This window comes from Stylophora pistillata, chromosome 8, assembly GCF_964205215.1.
Source record: "Stylophora pistillata chromosome 8, jaStyPist1.2, whole genome shotgun sequence".
Classification (NCBI taxonomy): domain Eukaryota; kingdom Metazoa; phylum Cnidaria; class Anthozoa; order Scleractinia; family Pocilloporidae; genus Stylophora; species Stylophora pistillata.
The window spans coordinates 32,176,718-32,197,361 of record NC_142526.1 but is presented as its reverse complement, the minus strand read 5'-3'; the positions used below and the strand labels follow the sequence as shown (position 1 = coordinate 32,197,361).

Sequence of the window (20,644 nt, the reverse complement as noted above, 5' to 3'; positions counted from 1 at the left end):
ATCGTGTTAAGAAAATAAGATGTTAAAAGTTTTGAAACTGAAATAGCAAGAAAGGTTTGCGGGTACTTCGAGCATGAAGACTTCGAAGGACCAATTTTGATTACCGACTGTTTTAGAACAGAACACAAATAAATGAGCTTTATCTTTTGTTATCAGTTATCAGATACTTACTTCAGCTGTCTTGGCAAACCGAGGCCATATTTAATAGATATTTACGAGAAAAGTCGCATAACGCAATATTACCTATCGGTCTCATGCCAGCTGGCACCGCTCTGGGTTTCAGCAAGTCGCTGACCTCGTTCAGAGAAAGGTGGCCAACAAAACTTTATAAAATTTTGTCAGATTAGTGAGAAGTGTATTCGAAGTGCAATACCAATCTGTTGATCAATGCCTATCCGGCCAACTGTAGATTTTTGCGGAGATAATTATCTCACACCAACGACGCGTACGGCCTCGCTCCCAGCCTAAGCGACCCGAATCAGTTGAATTCAAACTGAGTTATTATCAGACTTTATCATAGAATAGATGACAGCTCTTTTCTACAATCAGTAAATGGGATCTCTTAAAATTTTAATTTATTTTGATAACTAACTGCCGAACCAAGACGTGTAATTTTATACTCTCCTCGGAATATGGCGAATCGAAGCGTACAAAAGATACACACGAGTGAACAAGGAGACTGGTCGAAGAAGTTGATCGCATTCGCAGTTGGTTCATGAAACGCTTAGGCAAGAATTTCTCCACGACATTGGATTATTCTCGCTTCAGGGCTAAATAATCAGACATCAAAGCGAAAATATAGCCTTACCAATCTCTTAACGAAGCGTTTCAATTAGCTACCTCTGTACGATTTTGCATTAATTAAATTTTATTTGGAAAATAACTTAATAATTTGACTGGTAATCTAAAAGTTCTATGAACACGTTCGTTCTTAATATTCAGGGGCAATATGCATGTACTTCATCGAGATTACTCGGCTAAACGAACATTTCCCAGAGTCCTCTTCTCGATTGGTCACGTGGTCGACGAAACATGTAATTTCTGACGTGAGAATGACATGGGAACGAACTAGTCAAAAATTAATTTACTGATGGTAGTACGTTGAAGAGGTTTGCGTGGCATCATAGAGTTTTCGGATTATTTAAGCGTTTCGCGGGAAATAAAGTCATTCTAGGTTGGTCAGTCTTCTGATTGACCATTTTCTCTTTTTTCGAATTTGATGTAATTTTCATTCTCCAACTCCTTGTGAAATATCACCACATTCATTGATTTTTCTTTGTGATTAGTAGTGTAACCTGATTAGTTCACCCTTTCCTCGGGGTATTATGTTGCTACATTAAATGAGGAATACGTTTCCACATATTTTTGGCCACTTCAAAAGAGTGGTTTTTAGTGGTCCTTCGTATCTGGCTTAGCACAGGTTCTTTTTGTCGAACCCTTGGATTCAGTGTACACCTGTTGAGATCATATCAAGATGCGTATACTGCAAGACTGGCTGACTCATCCCAGATAAACTTTTCACATTGAATAACTCGTCTGAGTGTAGTCAGAATTTGAGATTTGCCACCCTTAGGAAAGAATGTATGCACGAGAAAGGTTCCGAATTTAAACACAGTAAAAGTTAACGGCGATCATACGTTCTTTTATTCGTAGAGTGTGAAAGGAATTTGTACAGGAGTCAGTGATTGAGAAAACGATAGCCTGCAATTTTGGCAAGCGAGTACCCAGTCTTTTCTTGGTGAAAGTTATAGCTGCCATCTTTCTGTAGCGGAAGGCTGGGGAGAGAAAGAAATTTACGTATGATGCACGATCCTCGCAGCAGAAAGCGCTATTTATGTAATAGCGAAAATCAGACCTGAAAAAAATCAGGCCTGTACGGGATTCGAACCACTGACCTCTGCGATACTAGAGCAGCGCTCTACCAATTGAGCTAACAAGCCAACTGGGAGCAGGCCGTTAAGTTGATTCGTAATAAACCCGTGATGATAAATCAGATACAATGAAAATATGAAGTTCATATATTTTGAATTGCGGTTGTAGATACGTATGATGCACGATCCTCGCAGCAGAAAGCGCTATTTATGTAATAGCGAAAATCAGACCTGAAAAAAATCAGGCCTGTACGGGATTCGAACCACTGACCTCTGCGATACTAGAGCAGTGCTCTACCAATTGAGCTAACAAGCCAACTAGGAGCAGGCCGTTAAGTTGATTCGTAATAAACCCGTGATGATAAATCAGATACAATGAAAATATGAAGTTCATATATTTTGAACTGCGGTTGTAGATACGTATGATGCACGATCCTCGCAGTAGAAAGCGCTATTTATGTAATAGCGAAAATCAGACCTGAAAAAAATCAGGCCTGTACGGAAAGAAAGAAATTTGTACGAAGAGAGTGAACAATAGTCAAAGTGCCCCTGAGACGAAAATTGACCATTTTATTTTGGCCTAAATTGTTCACACAATATTGAATTAGGTCAAGTTAAGGCCCTTTTTGCCATTAAAAACTCAAAACAAACCTTCGATGACCAATTTTTACCGCTTCAAAGTCGTCCAAAAATCGTCCGCCATTGCTGAAAACATGTTCCAGCCGAGCTCGCAAAAACGTCATCATGACGTCAAAGGCTCAACAAACTTGTGCTTTGCTTTGTCACAACTCTCTTTGTTCGCTGCACAGAGAATCACACATATTACTTTTTTGAGAACTGTTTCGTTGTCAGTCGGGAAATGTCGACTTTTTCAGACGATGAATTGTCCCAGAAATCATCTGAAGCTTCTGTGGATAGTTTTGCGCTGACAAACGATGAATTTTTTTCATGCGAAAAAAGATAAACACAGAACGGCACGGACTCTCCATGTGGCTTTTGTGGTCGTATCGCTTTATCGCCTTCGAAATGTATTTTTGCTTGTCGTAAGGGATTTTCCCTTTTTGTAAGAAATGATCGGGTGATTAGTAAAAATAGTTTTCGGCAATGGCTAATTGTGTATCCGAAGGCGGATATTGGGAGTTTGTGAAAGCTATTTCTAAGCCATCAATGTGTTTTCCCCGATGCGTTTGGTCAATGATCTCATTAACCCTTTCCTACGTGTTTTTTACTATCGGTGCTTTGAGTAGTCTCCCTCGCAGCCGTTTTCTTTGGATGTCACGCAACGCTCCCCCAAAAGAACTTTAGGGGGAGCGTTGCGTGACATCAAAAAAAAAACGGCTGCGAGGTAGACTATGCTTTGAGAGGTTTGAAGTGAACTCTATTGTTGAGTTGCACTTTGGCCTCTTTTGTTTTTTCTGTCTTATTCATGATGAGTATTGTTGAGTTGCTTCGGTGAGGTTTAAAGCAGAGTTTGTTTCAACTCTTTTAGAGCCATGACCTCATTGCGTTACAAAGTATTTTTTGGCTTAGATGCAGTCTGCAAGTAGCGTTATGACAATTTCCCAAGTAGCTCTGAAGGGCGATAGAAGACTGAGCCGGTGGCATTTAGTTCGATATGAAACAGAAGTGGTTCTTTGTTTTGTCAGTGAAAGGTGTAACGGAGGCGCATTCGTCTTGCGAATAAATCTCGCAAAAGTTGGCCCGATCTTAAATTCGTTTGTCACGGGTGTTGGGATGAATTTGAGACCCTTTGATAGCACGCTGACTTGGCTGTCAGATGGTTGATAGTTTGACAGGTTTTTAAAAAAATTTTCATTTTCTCGGTTTTTTGGCTGCAAGCCTACATTTTAAAGTGTTTTTACGCTCTGTGTCTTATGCTGTTTGTTCTGCTTTCGCTGATATTAAAGCCAGCTTTTTTTAGAATCAGAGCACACAATTATATTTTTCATCTCTATGTATAAAAGTGAGCTATTTGAGGTCAGAAATCTCAATCCTCAATTTGGCTATTTTATCATTCTTATTTACAATGTTCACCGAGTACCTTCGTTTGTGTAAGGTATTCTGCCAGAGAGTTGTTGAAGGTGGTTATTGATCAGCTCATATGTAAAGGTGACAAAATCCGTGGAGGTTCGTAGACTTCGCTTTCCGGCGTCGAGATCGCACTGAGGACGGTTTTTCTTGTCCCTTCTCTTCTTGAACGGTAGGCACTGAACCCGACAGAATTCTTCGCCTAGATCCTTCAAAGTACACAGATCTCTCGAAACAGTCCTCCGAGAAGTGTTCCGAGTAGATCATAAATATTTCTGTCGGATTGAACTCGGCGAGGTCGCACAAATCGCATCCGTTTTTCCCGCTCTGATCTATTTGCAAGGCTCCGATGGAGAGAAATACCTGCAGCATGGTCTGCACGATTACTTCAGCTTTCAATTACGCATCGATGCCCAGTCATTTTTGTTTAGCTTTTGTAAGAATAGAGTAAAGCACTTTGTTATGTTTGCTTGACATTTTGCCATGTGAGATTTTCGCGTTGAGCCTTTGACGTCACTTCCTCTGAGTCTTGCGATCAACTTCCGGAACAAGATCAAATAATGGTGGACGCGAAATCGTTAATTTAACGGCCCGAAAAAAGATATTTCTGGTGCTCGGTCTAAACTGAAATTTGGCAGAGAAGGCGAAGGAGACACACTGAACACGAAAATGGAAAAAAATGATGTACGAAAATTTTGATCTCAGGGGCACTTGTAAAGGAAGGAGAGGCGAGGGTGGGCTTTCCACTGCTCCTTTCCCACTCTGATTCACTCTAACTCTAAATTAAACGTGGTCGGTGGAAAAAACCACCGCGCCCGTCGATCTTTTAAATTAATGTCAAAACCGAATCCGTTCGCTACTCGAAACGTAGATTTACGGAAAACGTACACTGGAGCTTTTGCGTGCTAGCTAAACAATTTTTAAGAAATCGTTCCTACGCTTTTTTTAGGATTTTTACTAACTATAAGAACGATTTTTAATCTTTTTTTCTTTTAAAACAAAACTTCGAAACAATTTTTTAAAATATTTTTTTAAAGCTAAACTTGTAGGCATCACCCTAGGAACAGTTGTTGTAAAATGTGTTTTATTTTCTGACCACATGAAATCAAGAAAGGAAAGGAGATGGGTAAAACCAGATAAATGAAGGGTACCTATGAAAATATTCGCGCCTGAGTGACCCGAATTGGAGTAATCTGTAAGCAAACCCGGTCTCCCGGCGAAAATCGAATTACAGAGTAAATTCTCTCAGCATAACCTCAGTACAGTGAACATCTTAGATGCTTCTCGACATAATCACGACTTAATTCGGAACGAAAACAATGAAGCATTACAACTAAGGTGCTGGTAATAGCCACAGACGCGATTGAAGTTGTGACAGATCAAAACCTCTAATGGTCAACAATGTTCCATAAAGATCTCTACCATTTGGCGATGCACTAAATAAAACCAAGTGGGGACGCGATGACTGAACGGATAACGCGCTGGGTTCGAGACTTGGCTGGGTAATTCTGTTGCGCTCTTGGGCAAGGTACTTAGGCCGCGTTCACACTTGGTGCTCGAGCACGGTACCCTAGTTCGATTCTTAACGAGCACCAATGCTAACACACCTTTTATTTCAAGTACCTACGCTAGAAATCGGGCACCATGCCCGAGCTCGAGTACAAGGTCAAGACTTTATACTTGGGCATTGAACCTGGTGCTGATATATCGAGTACCCAGTGTCAGAACACAGCACCATTTTGTGCCGGTGCCCTGGCACTATTGCTTGGGCAGCAAGTGTGAACACAGCCTTACTCTCGCAGTCTCTTTCTTCATTCAAGAGTATGAATAAATGTAAATGAGTAGTGTCGAACAATCATGAACGGAATGACTGATAGTAACCTGTAATGGACTGGCATCCCATCCGGGGGGGGGGGGAGTGGCAGTACTTCAAATCGCTTTATGCTACAAAAACTGGGATAAACTCCGGCTGCTCGAGTGCAGACTTAAACTACCTAAATAGAACAAATAAGACCAAATACATTTTCTAATGCAATTTTTATTTACAACCAAAGGACCCGAAAGCCTATTACAGTAGCCTTATGGGTACCTAGTGTGGTCTTATTTCAAACAGTCCATTCTAAACATTAATATATCTCTGAATATAAACATATTTGCATTTGCTATAAAATATCAATTTGTAATACATCTATCTTCTTGATTAAAGAAATCTACTAGATTTCATATTGAAGCTTAGATAAAAACTCGTCCACATTCAGATCTGATGGAAAATTGACGTTCCTTCCTTTGGACTTTGATCTCTAAAACAGGAGAATAACAGATGTGCACAGTAAAATCACAGCAGAACACTAAAATAATGCGTTGGTCAATTCGAAGCTTTAACATCTCCCACAGGCAGCCTCCTGTGCATTTAAGTTTAACTTCTCAATAATGGCTCGTTCAATTTCCCGCCTCCAGTCCCCCCCGGGCTATAATTGCGTTCAAACGCCCCACCCAATATTGAACGATTCTTTGTGCGATCAACGAATGCTGTAGAATTTAGCGAACTCATGTGTTAGTTTTGGTGTTGCTGTTGGGTTTCTCGTTTGCAAACATCATTCTACTAAGTGAAAATTGTCTTTTTAAGCCATTCGCTCGCGAAAGCAGACTCTTTACCTTTAGATTACTTAATTAAAACACTTGGTTTAGACCAGAAAGACTTGACATTTCCGCTTCAAGCAAGGTTCAAATTCCCGATCCCCGGGCACAAATGACAGTCAAATGCTCGTGGGTTGCCCGAGGTGGGGGATGTTGAAGCTTCAAATTGATCGGCGCTTAAGTGTGCGCCTAAGGACGACATCAAAGTTCGAACAAAGGAGGGGGGAAGAGGGGTTCTGAAAAATTCAGTTTAATTTCTACATCGTAAAAAATACATCTCCGCTTATTAAACAATGGGCGCACAAAGAAGGAAGGAAACGCATCTTGTCTCACTTTTTCTCAAGTTCCCGTGCGCTTCACATTTATACGATCTTAATTGACAGTTCGCGAATCGCCTAAACGCTGTCGAAGGTTGAGGAGAGCACGACTCTCCCGTGATTTTAACCGCTAGTAGTTACGGGACCTTTATTGCATTGAACATAGTTTTGAATATACACCTTCGCAAAAATAATTTAAAAACAATGTGTGTACACTTTTCTAACAAAATGATGCAGATGACAAGTCTAGAAAACTAAAAGATTTATTGCAACAAACCTTTGAGGGTCGAGATAATGATCTTGTGTCCTTTTCCTGAAAACGAAATAAAAGAAAAGGTACATATTTGATGTAATAATCGTAGAAATTCTTCTTAAAAATAAAGGAGTTCTGTTCATTTGAGTTGTTAGTTTTGCGCTGTGCATCGTATCTTCATACTGCATGAGAGTTTGAAATAAAAGTTTGGAAGGAGAGAACAGAAACGGAAAGGTAACAATAATTGAAGGAGCCCAAGAGTCGCCGTTGGAGAAAACGAATTAAAAGAACACTTTCATTGTTTTTCGCTTTCCAGGTCAGTGACTCTGGTGCTGCCTAAATATCAGGCTGCCCCGCAAAATTAGCAACTGATCGCGTGTAATCGGCCTTAAGCGTAAGTCACGATTGGCCCTAGTTTAACATATTATTAGTTAAGAGACTGGTCCAAGCTTTTTTCATCAACTACAAAGGGTAACAAAGCTTTTTCACACTCGTCTATCTACCTTTTCCTTTTGAAGTAAGTCCCTTCGTCTTTTCCCTGGCTGCTTTAATAAGCCGCGTTCATCTGTTTCGCACCTTGATCCTGACTGTACCATCCCTGAAGAGTTTTCCTTCGTCGGATCACCACTTACTGGATTCGTTGTCAGAGAATCCGTACTTCCATTTTTGCTTTCCATCGCCTCCGCACATCGTCCTACGATAGTCACAGAATTCGTGAAATCATTCTCAGAACCATTGTGAGGTATCTCGCCATTATGTTTTTCGTTTGCCTTTCCAGTGTTTTCCTGTGATTTTTCAATGCTTTTACATGCTAAATTTTCTCGCAAAGATTGTGACTCAAGTGTTGACTCTAAAGTTAGGCGAGGCGTGGGGTTTAGCGCACCCAGAATAGTCTCTTCGACAACCTGGGTTGTTTTTTGAGTTTCGTCAGAGTTTACATGCTTTACTGCAATTGTTTGTAACCAACTGGACGCGTTTAGAGAGGGTGAAGCAACAGAAGACGCTGTTGTAGTTGTAATTTCTACGTTGGTTGTCACAGATCCAAACGGTGATGAATCATTAACATTTCGTCCTGGAGCAGTCATTGACTTTCGATTATTAGCGGACGAGTCTGTGAATTGTTCACGTAAAACACCTTGATCAGTTTCTGTTGCAGACGATGGAGTTAACGTGTTCAAAGGTTGTGACAATGGCGATACAGCTAATTTTTTGGTTGGGTTGGAGTATGCGAGATTAGTGGGTAACGACAGCTGCTTCGTGACTGAACTGGCGAGATGAGAAGAAGGGGGAGTGTTCCATACGACTGGATTCACCGGACTGGCCTGAACAGCCAAGGTATTCGACAAATGTTGGGAAGTGACATTACAACATGAGTGGGATGATGCATAACCAGTGTTTCCAAGAGTGACTGTTGATGGTACATGAAGTGATGCGCTGGTAGAAAACTTGAAGGTGGGAGGTATAGGATGAAAGGTATTCACCGATACAGGACTGCCACTCTCTGGGTTCGGATGACTGTCATGGGATTGGAAGTCTCTGCCTACTGTGACTGGAACACTGACAGGTGCAGTGAATGGATCAGTTACCAAGTTGGTACACGTGACGGGTGAGTCGCTAGGCCCTGATCCAAGAGTGACATATGTAACTGCTGCTGGAGTTGGGCAAGGAGGGGGTCCAGCCGGGTAACAAGGCTGAGGGGAGGATCTGGCCAGGTTACCATGCAAAGGGGAGGGTCCGATCAGGTTGTCAGGCAGGAGAGAGGGTCTGACAAATGAACTGCAAACAGTGTCTGATAATGCAGAAGGTGTGGTGACAGAGCTCATAACACTGGAACATGAAAGGATAGGAGACCCAAGAGGGCCACTGGGCACGACACGGACAACAGAAGAGGAAGTGAGATTCCTTGGTCTTGCGCAATTGTTTAATGGTTGCGCAGCACATGTGTTCACGCTTGTTGAAACAGTCGTAGGCACCACAGATTGTACGTTACTGTAAAAAACGGCAGAATTAGCTGACGATGACGATGAAGATCTTTTAGCTTCCACACTCCGTCTTATGTTTCTTCGTTTTTTCTTGTTTGAAGATACGTTTTTGGTTTTTTCTGCTGTCATTTTCTGCCTGGGGCTTTTCTCACTTTTACTATTTTCCTTTGTACTCCTCTTGGTTGACTCTAGTGTTCTTCCAAGATTAAAATTGAGCGCACGAACATGTGGAAAGGCTGACGTAATCAAACTGGGCTGATTGCACGAAGAACTAACTCTGGACTGTCTGCTGTTTGTAGACCGCTGTACTTGAATATTCTCCTCAGGCAGGGTTTTGGGCAACTGTTTCTCAGAGTTGCGGTAATTTGCTGAGGGAACAAAGTGTGACTGTGTTTGAGAATGAGTCTTCTGCGGGCTGCCTGCCAGTAAGAGCAACGCATCGGTGACGATACTGGTGGCTGAAAAGACAAAAAAAAATAGATTAAAAAAATAGATTAAAAAAATAAACTCTCGAGGGGGGAGGGGGAGGGGGAGTGGGGGAGGGGGAGGGGCCGTGGGGGAGGGGGAGGGGAAGGGGGGAAGGGGAAGAAAGAGTATTTACGAAAAAGGCAAAAAAATTGGAAGGTAGTTCCCTGAAATGAAATCATGTCAAGGCGGCCGGAAGTAATGTAGGGAGTAGGGATACTTGCCTGCGGCTGACTTACAAGAGAGTTTCGTTTGTTAACGCATTTAAGTCGGTGGAAGAACTGTTAATGATATATACTGAAAAGGTTCCAAACTCAACTCTTTCTTAAAGTCATCATATAGCAACCTTACGTGTAAATCCTAAAACGGTCGCCAGAAGTATAATTTTTGTCGCGGGAAAAAAAAAACCAGAAGCAACAAAGAGGACCATTTCGTCTGAGATTACATGCTGTTTGTAGACCGCTGTACTTGAATATTCTCCTCAGGCAGGGTTTTGGGCAACATCGCGAGTGAAATCGGACGACAGTGTCACAAATTGGGAGGATAGCGTTCGAGTTTGGATGGAAGTGCCTGAAATCCGACGATAGTGTTGAAAATTTAATGATAGTGACGGAAATCCGAAAATAGTGTCCGAAATCCGACGATAGTGTCTGAAATCCGATGATAGCGTCTGAAATCAGACATAAGGGCCCAATTTTAGGTAATCCGATCGGACAAGTGGGATCATAACTTTCCTTGTCCTAATGGAAAAGTTATCCTTCCCACACGTTATGATGACCCAAGTTTCAAGTTTCCTGCCCTGCAGTACTATCATTTAGTTCTCTTTTTTCTGCCGTGTAAGTCGCTTCTAAATTCTAACTTCTACATAAACATCCAGACGAATCGACACATACCTGATAGGTGCAAATCTGAAGTGGACGAAGAACTCGAAGTCACACTTTGATGAATTGATGTTGCTGGCGAATTGGTGTTAACATTGGATCCCGAATGAGATTGACATTCGTCAGGAAACGAGGGAACACCAAGTGTACCTATTTCAAATAACAATGAAAATGCTAGTGACAGTGATAATGTTAATCATAACGATAGGGTTTGTTACAAAACAACAAATGTAACCGTAGTAGTAATAATAATAACAATAACAATAATAATAATATTGATAATAATAGGAAAGAATGATCTTTATTTAGCAACAATTTCCATAAAATCCTCTACAATACAAAATATTAACAGCGTAAAAAACGATCCAAAATAACTCAGTTTCGGCTCACATCTACTTTTTTTTTTTCAATGTCAAAGTGTCTGGAAAACTATAAATAACGGAGTCAAATCTGAACAGATTCAAAGTCTAATAATCTGATAAGTAAAAGCATATCTAAAACTATACAGAAAAGAGAAAGGTGAATGGCAAATCTAGAACCCTATATACAAGGCTGCTAAAAATCATTAAACAATGTCAGTGGCTCCCTCGGCAGCTGCGATTTCAACGTCACAATTATTATAGTCATACGCAGCGCGGCGCTTCACCCGCGAACCTCGAAGGCAAACTAAGGCCGACCGAAGGACGGCAAAGGATGTCTTTGCTCGGATCCAGGAAATTGTTTGCGAGTATCGCTCCCCTTTTATTTTACTGTTATTATTATTATTTCCTTTTCTATTATTATTATTATTATTATTATTATTATTATTATTATTATGGATAATAATAATAATAATAATAGCCTGTGCACTGCCACAACAAAAATAATAATAACAGAACTACATTAATCAATAGCCTTCAAATATGTCGATGCCGAAAATATGGTTACTACAGTTGTTCATCCACAAATGAAAAACGATATCAAGTTGTTGTTCACCTTCTCATTACGTCGCAGAGTTTGTAGGAATGGGTGGAGGTTTTGAAAGAATATGATCTTTACTGCGGGGTAGTTACTCAAAAAATGAATTAACCCTGAAACCCCCATGAGTGATCAAGGCAGAATTTCTCCTTACAATATCAATACAATACCAAGCAGACAGATGATGAGAATTTAAAAAAAAAAGTAAATTAAGGGATTTTAGGTTGATTCAATACAAAATTCTCCAAACTTACATCATAAGCATTGTATGGCAGACAGTAAGAAGAATTGCTAATGAGATCTTGGCAGTGGAAGGGTTCACTTTGCTGTTCGCGGTTCAGTTTTCTGACGGCAAATTGGCTTTTTACTTAAGGAAAAATGACTCTTCGTAATATTTCCACAAATATTTATAAGATCCAATGAATATATGAAGTTCATATATTTTGAACTGCGGTTGTAGATACATATGATGCACGATCCTCGCAGTAGAAAGCACTATTTATGTAATAGCGAAATCAGACCTGAAAAAAATCAGGCCTGTACGGGATTCGAACCACTGACCTCTGCGATACTAGTGCAGCGCTCTACCAATTGAGCTAACAAGCCAACTGGGTGCAGGTCGCTAAGTTGATTCGTAATAAACCCGTGATGATAAATCAGATACAATGAATATATGAAGTTCATATATTTTGAACTGCGGTTGTAGATACGTATGATGCACGATCCTCGATTTTTTCAGGTCTGATTTTCGCCATTACATAAATAGCGCTTTCTACTGCGAGGATCGTGCATCATACGTATCTACAACCGCAGTTCAAAATATATGAACTTCATATATTCATTGTATCTGATTTATCATCACGGGTTTATTACGAATCAACTCAGCGGCCTACTCACAGTTGGCTTGTTAGCTCAATTGGTAGAGTGCTGCACTAGTATCGCAGAGGTCAGTGGTTCGAATCCCGTACAGGCCTGATTTTTTTCAGGTCTGATTTTCGCTATTACATAAATAGCGCTTTCTACTGCGAGGATCGTGCATCATACGTATCTACAACCGCAGTTCAAAATATATGAACTTCATATATTCATTGTATCTGATTTATCATCACGGGTTTATTACGAATCAACTCAGCGGCCTACTCACAGTTGGCTTGTTAGCTCAATTGGTAGAGTGCTGCACTAGTATCGCAGAGGTCAGTGGTTCGAATCCCGTACAGGCCTGATTTTTTTCAGGTCTCATTTTCGCTATTACATAAATAGCGCTTTCTACTGCGAGGATCGTGCATCATACGTACAAATATTTATGCTGTTCATGGTTTTCTTAGTTTCACAGTAGAACCCTGCATCCCGGCATAGTTTGAAAAAACACCACAATCTCACGTTGAACAAGAAAGTTACGTGTAATTTAAGGAACCTTACAACTTGAACCTCACTTAAAAGACAAAATCTGGGCTATTTTAGGGAGTATACCTGTTCCCGCGCGGTTACTTTTCGCGCCTTTTTAGTCACGTGACCAGTGCGTTTTTGGATTAGCGTAGTCGTAAGTTTGACACAAGTTTCGGTAGATTCACGCTCGTTTAGCGTGCTTTCTTTGTCTTGCTACCGCGAGCCTTAAGGCTGTACGAGGTAACAGTGTGTATGTTTTATGTCTCAAGCTCGATGAGTGTTGGTTTTGAGGTTTATTTCCAATTTATTTCATGTGTCTTTGTGTAGCGTCGCTCGACAGATGTTCGCATCGAGTCTTACGTGTAATTTTTGCATTTGTTTTAGTTTTACGTCTTCAGTTGAAGTCAGTAAAGAACTACCAGCCTTAGCTACGTTGGTTCGTTTAATCTATGTAGTTACAATTCCAATGATTTCATTACCTGAAAGTTGAGCAGGAGCAGCAGATGATGATGGCACGCAAAGAGAGTCCATGGGCTGACGTGATCCAGGCGACATCTCAGTACCTAAGCTTGTGTCTGCTGGAGCATTAGCTGTTGATGGCAAAGCGTCTAGAGCATCTGTTAGATAATAAGAATCCCATATCAGTTACTGACTGATCAATAATTGTTGACAGACTATACAGAAATTCGAACTCACTCACCAGCCTGGCTCGTCGACGAGTCCACCGCGCCGTAGCATTCAAATGCTTAATTGAAAACTGACTTACAACGTACTCATGAAAGAACTTTCACTCACCAAGTCCAAATACTGAGAAAAGAACATCAAAAGCTGGGTCGGCCTGCATCAGATCTAAGATTTCCTTGACAGGAATATCATTACCACCCTACAGAGGAAGGTCAAGTAAAACAATCCTGCATGAATCAACATGAATTTTTAGCCCTCACAGTCATCAATATCTAACTTCTCCTTGAACACCGCAGGTTTTATCATCGCTGTACATATGTTTACAAGTGTATTAATGGCCTTATGGATCACTGACTGGACCTACTGACGAAGGGCTAACGCTCGAAACGTCAGCTTTTTTAACTCTTTACGGTGGCCAATTAACAATTTCAACTTAGTTGATACAACCGAATTACCTTGTTACCCCCACCGACGCAGCACCGCAGTTTCTTTAGAAACTTACCCTCTTTACTAGTAAACAGGGACGTTCATAATAAAATAAACATGCTTAGGCTATCCCTTACAACCAAAAATTGGAGTGAACAGAGAGTGTATTAACACTCTCTGAAAGATTGGAACCTAGATAAAGCCATTAGAAATGCACCTGACATTGAAAATTTTGAGCGTAGCATTTTTAGTTGCTTTTTTATTTAATTCTTCTTGTATTTCAATCGTAGCTCTTTACCAATTTTTAATTTAGTTTTTATATTTATTTTAGTATTTCTGGCTATCTTTTACTTTACTGTATGGTCTGGTTTACTACCTTTAATCTAAGTTAGGACCTTTGTTCTTCCGAGCGAGTTCCGGGCTCAAAGCAAAACAATTCTTCACAAATTTAACTCATTTAATTTAACGAAATAACAAGCTACACCAGTACGACAAAACAACATGGCGGTCTATTTGACCTCCTGGTCAGACTAGTTCCCAGTCCTTCTAAACAACCTTTCTGAAAACCATGGTGATGTGATGAAAGTTTCCTAATAAAAGACCATAAGTTCTCCTAACAGCAATACTGCCGAATCATTCATTAAGACCATGAGAATAAAGGAAATAATCGTCAACCTGAGAAAATTTGATTGTGACATGAATTCTCCTTGTCGCTACCAAAGAAAATGAATAAAGAATAGTAAATAGAATATGGAAACTGATGTCGGATTGTAAAGAGTTGAAGCATTCCTGGAAACTGGTGCAATACAAAGAACCCCATCCCCAAAAACACTAATGAATTTTCAACATTCTCACTGATTTGTTCTTGGTGTCCCTGGAGACAACAAACGTTCACAATATCTGTCTGTCTCCTCTTAAGTTTATAAATCTTATTTCCTTGGGGGGGAGGGGGGGCACTATGTGAGTGTCTTGCCCAAGAAACACAGCGACCAGGCCACAGCTCAATCACAGACATAGTGCACCAAACATGAGGCTTATCATGTTGCCCAAAGAAAGTACCAATGCCACAACCCACTCACATTCACTGCGATCTGAGTAAAAGGGGAAAACAGAAAGTGGTTTTTACTGTCTTATCACCTGGTTTGATGTAGTGGGCATATCACTGCTGCTGTCCTCTGTTGTCATCAAACTTTGTGAAGTAAGATCTATGAGGGTTTCGTCACCAACAGACTGCTGCCTTGAACTGCAGAAGAATGAAAAGGCTTCTATTTTTGGGAAACCTTCATCCAAGGGAAACAAATTGAAGTTATGGCAGGAAAAGATGATCTTATGACGTTTATCCCTGTTTCCTTCATCAAAAGAAACCTCTCCAACTGCCTCCCGGTTAGCTCATTTGGTTAGAGTGCCGGATTGTGTTGTGCGGGAGGTCGAGAGTTCGAGCCCCGGCCAGACCCATACTCATGGTCTTAAAATAAGTGAGGAGAAATTGCTACCTTTCTATAATCAAGAAATGGATAGATATTCTAGTCTTCTCGGATAAGGACGAATAAACCGTTGGCCCCATCTCCAGCAGGGTTAGGGGTAGGAGATGTTAATTTCCCATGCACGAGATTTCTATGTTGTGGATGTCCTCCCCTGGGGTGGGATGGGTGGGAATTGGCCCTGAAAAGCCCCCATGGGGGGTGGTCAACTAACATATGTATGTATGTATTATTATCAGAACCCTCTAGTAGTTGGGGAGTAACCTGCAGAGCAGATGGAATTTAGGCCAGCAAGTGCTCAGTATTTTCTGAGCAAAATTTCTGGCTGCCATCTTTGATCTTAATGGGAGCAGAAGGCTGGGAAGAGAAAGAAATTGGTACCAAGGGGGTGAGCAACAGTGAAAAAATAAGGAGGGTGAGGATGGCCAGTTAAATAGACGATCACACGCTCTAAAAAGATGCCTGCTCTGCAGGCTAGTTAGTGTGCCCTTCTTTATAATAAAAATAATAATAATAATAATAATAATAATTCGAATAAGTAAAGATTTGGTAAAACATTTGACAATGAAAAACTGCGATAAAATATTATAAAGCATGACACGACGTTTCGACGTTTCCAGAACGTCATTATCAAGTAAACTAAAATAATAAAATCGAGCATATATATAATGAAGCGGTGAATAAATTACAAAACGTTAAAAGTTAAACAAAGAGTTTAGCCCTTATGGAATCGCTCTGGGTGTTTAAATTGGGCCTTATGGTTCTTATGTACAACATTTCATAAACAAGACAATCCCATTTCGTGTCGCATTTTTTAAGCATTCTAAACTGGCTCTCATTGAGTAAGTCAATGTTCCCATGGGAGAGATGCCCATGGGAACATTGACTTACTCAATGAGAGCCAGTTTAGAATGCTTAAAAAATGCGACACGAAATGGGATTGTCTTGTTTATGAAATGTTGTACATAAGAACAATAAGGCCCAATTTAAACACCCAGAGTGATTCCATTAGGGCTAAACTCTTTGTTTAACTTTTAACGTTTTGTAATTTATTCACCGCTTCATTATATATATGCTCGATTTTATTATTTTAGTTTACTTGATAATGACGTTCTGGAAACGTCGAAACGTCGTGTCATGCTTTATAATATTTTATCGCAGTTTTTCATTGTCAAATAATAATAATAATAATAATAATAACAACAACAGCAACAATAATAATAATAAATACGTTAATTGAAGCTCCTCCATAGGGGCTTTTCAGCCACCATGTAGACTAATTAAGAGCTTAAAAATCCCCACTGGCAGGAGGCAGACCAGTGGGCTATTTACAGAGCACAACTGAGGAGTTGAACTTGGGGCAACCAAGAACAAATCTAGTGAGTGGCAGGGTAGAGAATTTGAACCTGGGACAGTGGATTACAAGTCCAGCACCCTAACCACTTGACCATGCCGCCTCCTTCTTATACTCCAAAGGGTGTTTCCTGGATTGAAGTTCCACAGTAAAATCATGTAAATATTAATTGGAAGCAAAGGCTGATGTTTCTCACCTTCCAACTACTTTGTTGATATTTTCTGCAAGTTTCTCTTGCAACAGAGGGGTACTCAGCAGTGTGCCCAGGAAAGATTGCTGCAAAATTGAAAGATTATCACCAAAAGTGAGAAACATCATTACATCTCAAATAAAGCATGAATTCTCTGCTGAGTATATGTGAAGTCTCTGGGACTAAAGGATTGGAATAGCCAATTGCATTATCACTGACACTGGTAATCTCTTGAGGTTTTTCAGCATAAACCAACTTAGAGAGCTGCTATCTCTGTGCAGGTACTAAGGGCCCATCACAGGTATCACAGTGGATTTTGTAAAAAGATTTCAGGAGTGAGCCCACTACCTCATTATTCTTCGATGTAATGTCTCTTTCTCTTTATCCTTGCACTCCCGAGATTTTAAAGTCAAATTTTGGCACTGTTTAGGTTATTGCTTACAATTTCAGCTCAGAGGATTTGATGTTAAATCAAACAAAACTTCCCTGTTGATATTTCTATGATCTTCTCGTCACATTTCTGCTGGAAAATGTTAATGATACTGTTAAGCAAAATTCCTTTTTGTCAATCCTGAGAAGGAAAGGGTGAACCAATTTGTTCATGTCAATCAGGTAATGATGCTTCAACACCAATCTTTATAAGAAAATCCTAAGAATTTGCACTTCCCTAATAAATACTTACTGGAGTCAGACCATCTGATGAACACATAAGGTCCATTTCAACTTCAGCAGACTCTGGAACCTGCTTAGAAGGTGAATTAGGGGCTGCTCCTGAGGTCCTTTAATGAATAACCAAACAAGCAAACAGAACCCTCATTGAGCAAATTTGGGGGAGTTTGAGTTGTAGTACTGACAAAATAGTACAATTAGGTATTTTGGATGGACTGCTCCAAAACCACAACTGGCCCCCACCAGCGAAGTGTTTTTCACTGTAACTTAACTAGTATAAATATCATGTTAATATTTCTCCAATTTCTTTTCATCCTTTTAACTCCCTGAAGCGATTAACATGCAACTTCTCCCTACAACATCCATAGATTACCTAGCAAACAGGTAAAAAAGATACCCAAACTTATCAGGTAGAGGTTTTTATCCTGATCTAACACTTAACTCTCTAAACTGATTTACCAGGAAATGTGTAGAAGCAAGAGGGGAGAATTAACAATCAGATCTTGGGAGTTAAAGTGTTAAAAAATCGTTGGTATTATCATTTTGCCATAACTGCCCAAAAAGACATGTTGTAACTCACCCTGTGCTCCCTGAAGGGGTTCTTTTCTTTGGCTGAACCCTACAAATACAACAAATTGATTTCACTATGACAAAAAACAAACAAACTAACAGAGACAAAACAATGTCCAATAATTATTACTCAATTGATTGATTTCAGAAGAAAGATTTAAGTCAAGTTATTTCATCAGTGATCATCCAGATTTGCATATCAACTTGACGGAATTAATAGTCCATTAAGAACTATTTCAAATCAGTTATCTTATTGCGGGTATTACCCATCTTAAACAAGAACTTCTCTAGTTTGTGATCTTTTCCTTTGTTCTCGTGACCGTAATGTGGGATTCAGGGTTGATATTGGAGGAAAAATTAAATGCTTATCACTCTCAGAGGTCAGAGTGTTAACAGAATACAAGGCACTTGTCTAAAATAATCCTATTGATTGGCCTAACTTTCCAACAGCTCCTCTGAAGCTGCAAGGCAGAGTATCTAATGAGTGGCCCAACTTTCCAACAAGGGCTCTGAAGCTGCAAGGCAGAGCATCTGCCTGCAAAATCTGACACTCTAGGGTGTAAATGATTCTGGGGAACTCAGATAATTTTCAAAATTGTCTTAAGCTTGTGACTAATGTTTAACAATGTCATGTTTCCTTACTTGAAAAACAAGCTGTGCATTTACCATCTTTCTTAACCTAATCAAATAATCACATTTTAAGCAGGACACTTTTGTCACGGTTACTTAAAATGAAATGACACTCCTCACCCTTTACGTTTTGGTGAGCGTAAATGTAATTCATCCTGGCTCAAGTTGTGGTGAGTCTGAGCAAGAGACTCTTCCTCTGTGTTCAATATTGTCTGGTCCTTGCCCACTTCTTCATTAACTACAATCACAGGAGGAGCTGTGTCCTCCATTCTCCCCTGATCATACTCAGAGCCCCTTGAGGTATCACCAGCTGTTACATCGTCAAACATGTCTTGGACAATATCATCACTTTTAGCAAGTTCATCACAGTCCATCATGGTGATAAGAGACTGTGTTGGAGTAACATTTATTACAGCTCTGGCTGCCTGAACATCGCCTGCGATGCATTGACTAGGTATTGAAACAGGAGATCCTACAGGAGTGGATGCTCTGGGCAAAGTTAGGGGTTGTTCCTTGCTGACATTTGACTGACTATTTTGAACCACTAGGCTATGACTTCTAAACTGGTTGCCTAGGGGAGAATTTTTGTTTGATGACAATGACAGATTCTGCAGTGATCCATTGGTTGATAACCTTGGCAAAGGAAGTTTTGGTGTTGCAGTGTTTCCAGTTGGTTTTGCTGTTGGCTGGAGAAAGGGGCTTGTTGTTGTTGTTGTTCTCTGTTCTTGGCTTGCGGGTAGTAAGCTCCTTCTCGAGCGGCCATAGTTAAGCCTCTTAGTGCGAACTGTTCAGAGAAGAAGATTCCGGCAAGGACAATAATCAAAATTATTAATTACTCCTACCAATTGAGCCAACAAGCCAACTGGGAGCAGGCCGTTAAGTTGATTCGTAATAAACCCGTGATGATAAATCAGATACAATGAATATATGAAGTTCATGTAGCTCAATTGGTAGAGCGCTGCACTAGTATCGCAGAGGTCAGTGGTTCGAATCCCATACAGGCCTGATTTTTTTCAGGTCTGATTTTCACTATTGCATAAATAGCGCTCTCTATTGCGAGGATCGTGCATCATACATATCTAATACCGCAGTTCAAAATATATGAACTTCATATATTCATTGTATCTGATTTATAATCATGGGTTTATTACGAATCAACTTAACGGCCTGCTCCCAGTTGGCTTGTTAGCTCAATTAGTAGAGCGCTGCACTAGTATCGCTGAGGTCAGCAGTTCGAATCCCATACAGGCCTGATTTTTTTTCAGGTCTGATTTTCGCTATTGCATAAATAGCACTCTCTACTGCGAGGATCGTGCATCATATGTATATACTGGATACTACTGCATCCAGTCAAAAAAATAACATAATCTGATTTTCTTATTAAATAACATTAAACAGTTTCTGACAGAACAAGAATGGTGTAACCACTCTTACTACAAGTCATTCGTGGAGCCTGTGATAAGTAAAAATATTTCTGTTCTGAACTATTGGAACTCTCAGCATATTTTCAAATGGGGGGGTCCAAATCTGCAGAAGGGGTCCAAAACCACTAGCACATTTGGACTGGGGGGCCCATATCCACTAGCAGATTTGGACCTGCCTGGTTCAAGAAATCTATGTTTTTATCGTTGTCTGGCAAAATTTGTGCATGTAAAAGAGGAAGACATCGTCGAAATAGTCCAAAGGCATTTGTTGTGTAATCAAATCGTAACATGTGCCAACGAGATGAGATTTTTATCTCAAAACTCTCGGAGATTTGAGCAAACCACTGATTAACTTTATTTGACTGCTGAGAAGTCTTTGAAATGTAACTTGATATGAAAAATTTTAAAAAATTTGACTTGTTGACTCGCATAGCTTGCA

The 20,644-nt window shown here is 40.2% G+C and overlaps 1 protein-coding gene and 1 long non-coding RNA gene across 2 annotated transcripts in view; one reads left to right on the top strand and one right to left on the bottom strand.

Moving 5' to 3' along the window:
• Positions 1-5,917: 5,917 nt before the first annotated feature.
• Positions 5,918-20,644, bottom strand: part of LOC111329214 (uncharacterized) — a 37,478-nt gene continuing 22,751 nt past the window's right edge. Inside the window, exons 7-17 of the mRNA XM_022933846.2 lie at positions 18,902-19,565; positions 18,162-18,200; positions 17,595-17,691; positions 16,919-16,998; positions 15,025-15,130; positions 13,573-13,660; positions 13,257-13,394; positions 10,447-10,584; positions 7,610-9,546; positions 7,131-7,166; positions 5,918-6,199 (exon numbers count right to left, since the gene is read on the bottom strand). Coding sequence (XP_022789581.2) covers positions 6,113-6,199; positions 7,131-7,166; positions 7,610-9,546; positions 10,447-10,584; positions 13,257-13,394; positions 13,573-13,660; positions 15,025-15,130; positions 16,919-16,998; positions 17,595-17,691; positions 18,162-18,200; positions 18,902-19,565 — 3,410 coding nt within the window. The 3' untranslated portion in view covers positions 5,918-6,112. The remainder of the gene's footprint in view (positions 6,200-7,130; positions 7,167-7,609; positions 9,547-10,446; positions 10,585-13,256; positions 13,395-13,572; positions 13,661-15,024; positions 15,131-16,918; positions 16,999-17,594; positions 17,692-18,161; positions 18,201-18,901; positions 19,566-20,644) is intronic.
• LOC148725881 (uncharacterized) lies at positions 12,910-14,636 on the top strand. The gene is made up of 2 exons (XR_015990513.1): positions 12,910-13,017; positions 13,162-14,636. It is a non-coding gene; the product is annotated as an uncharacterized LOC148725881 (long non-coding RNA).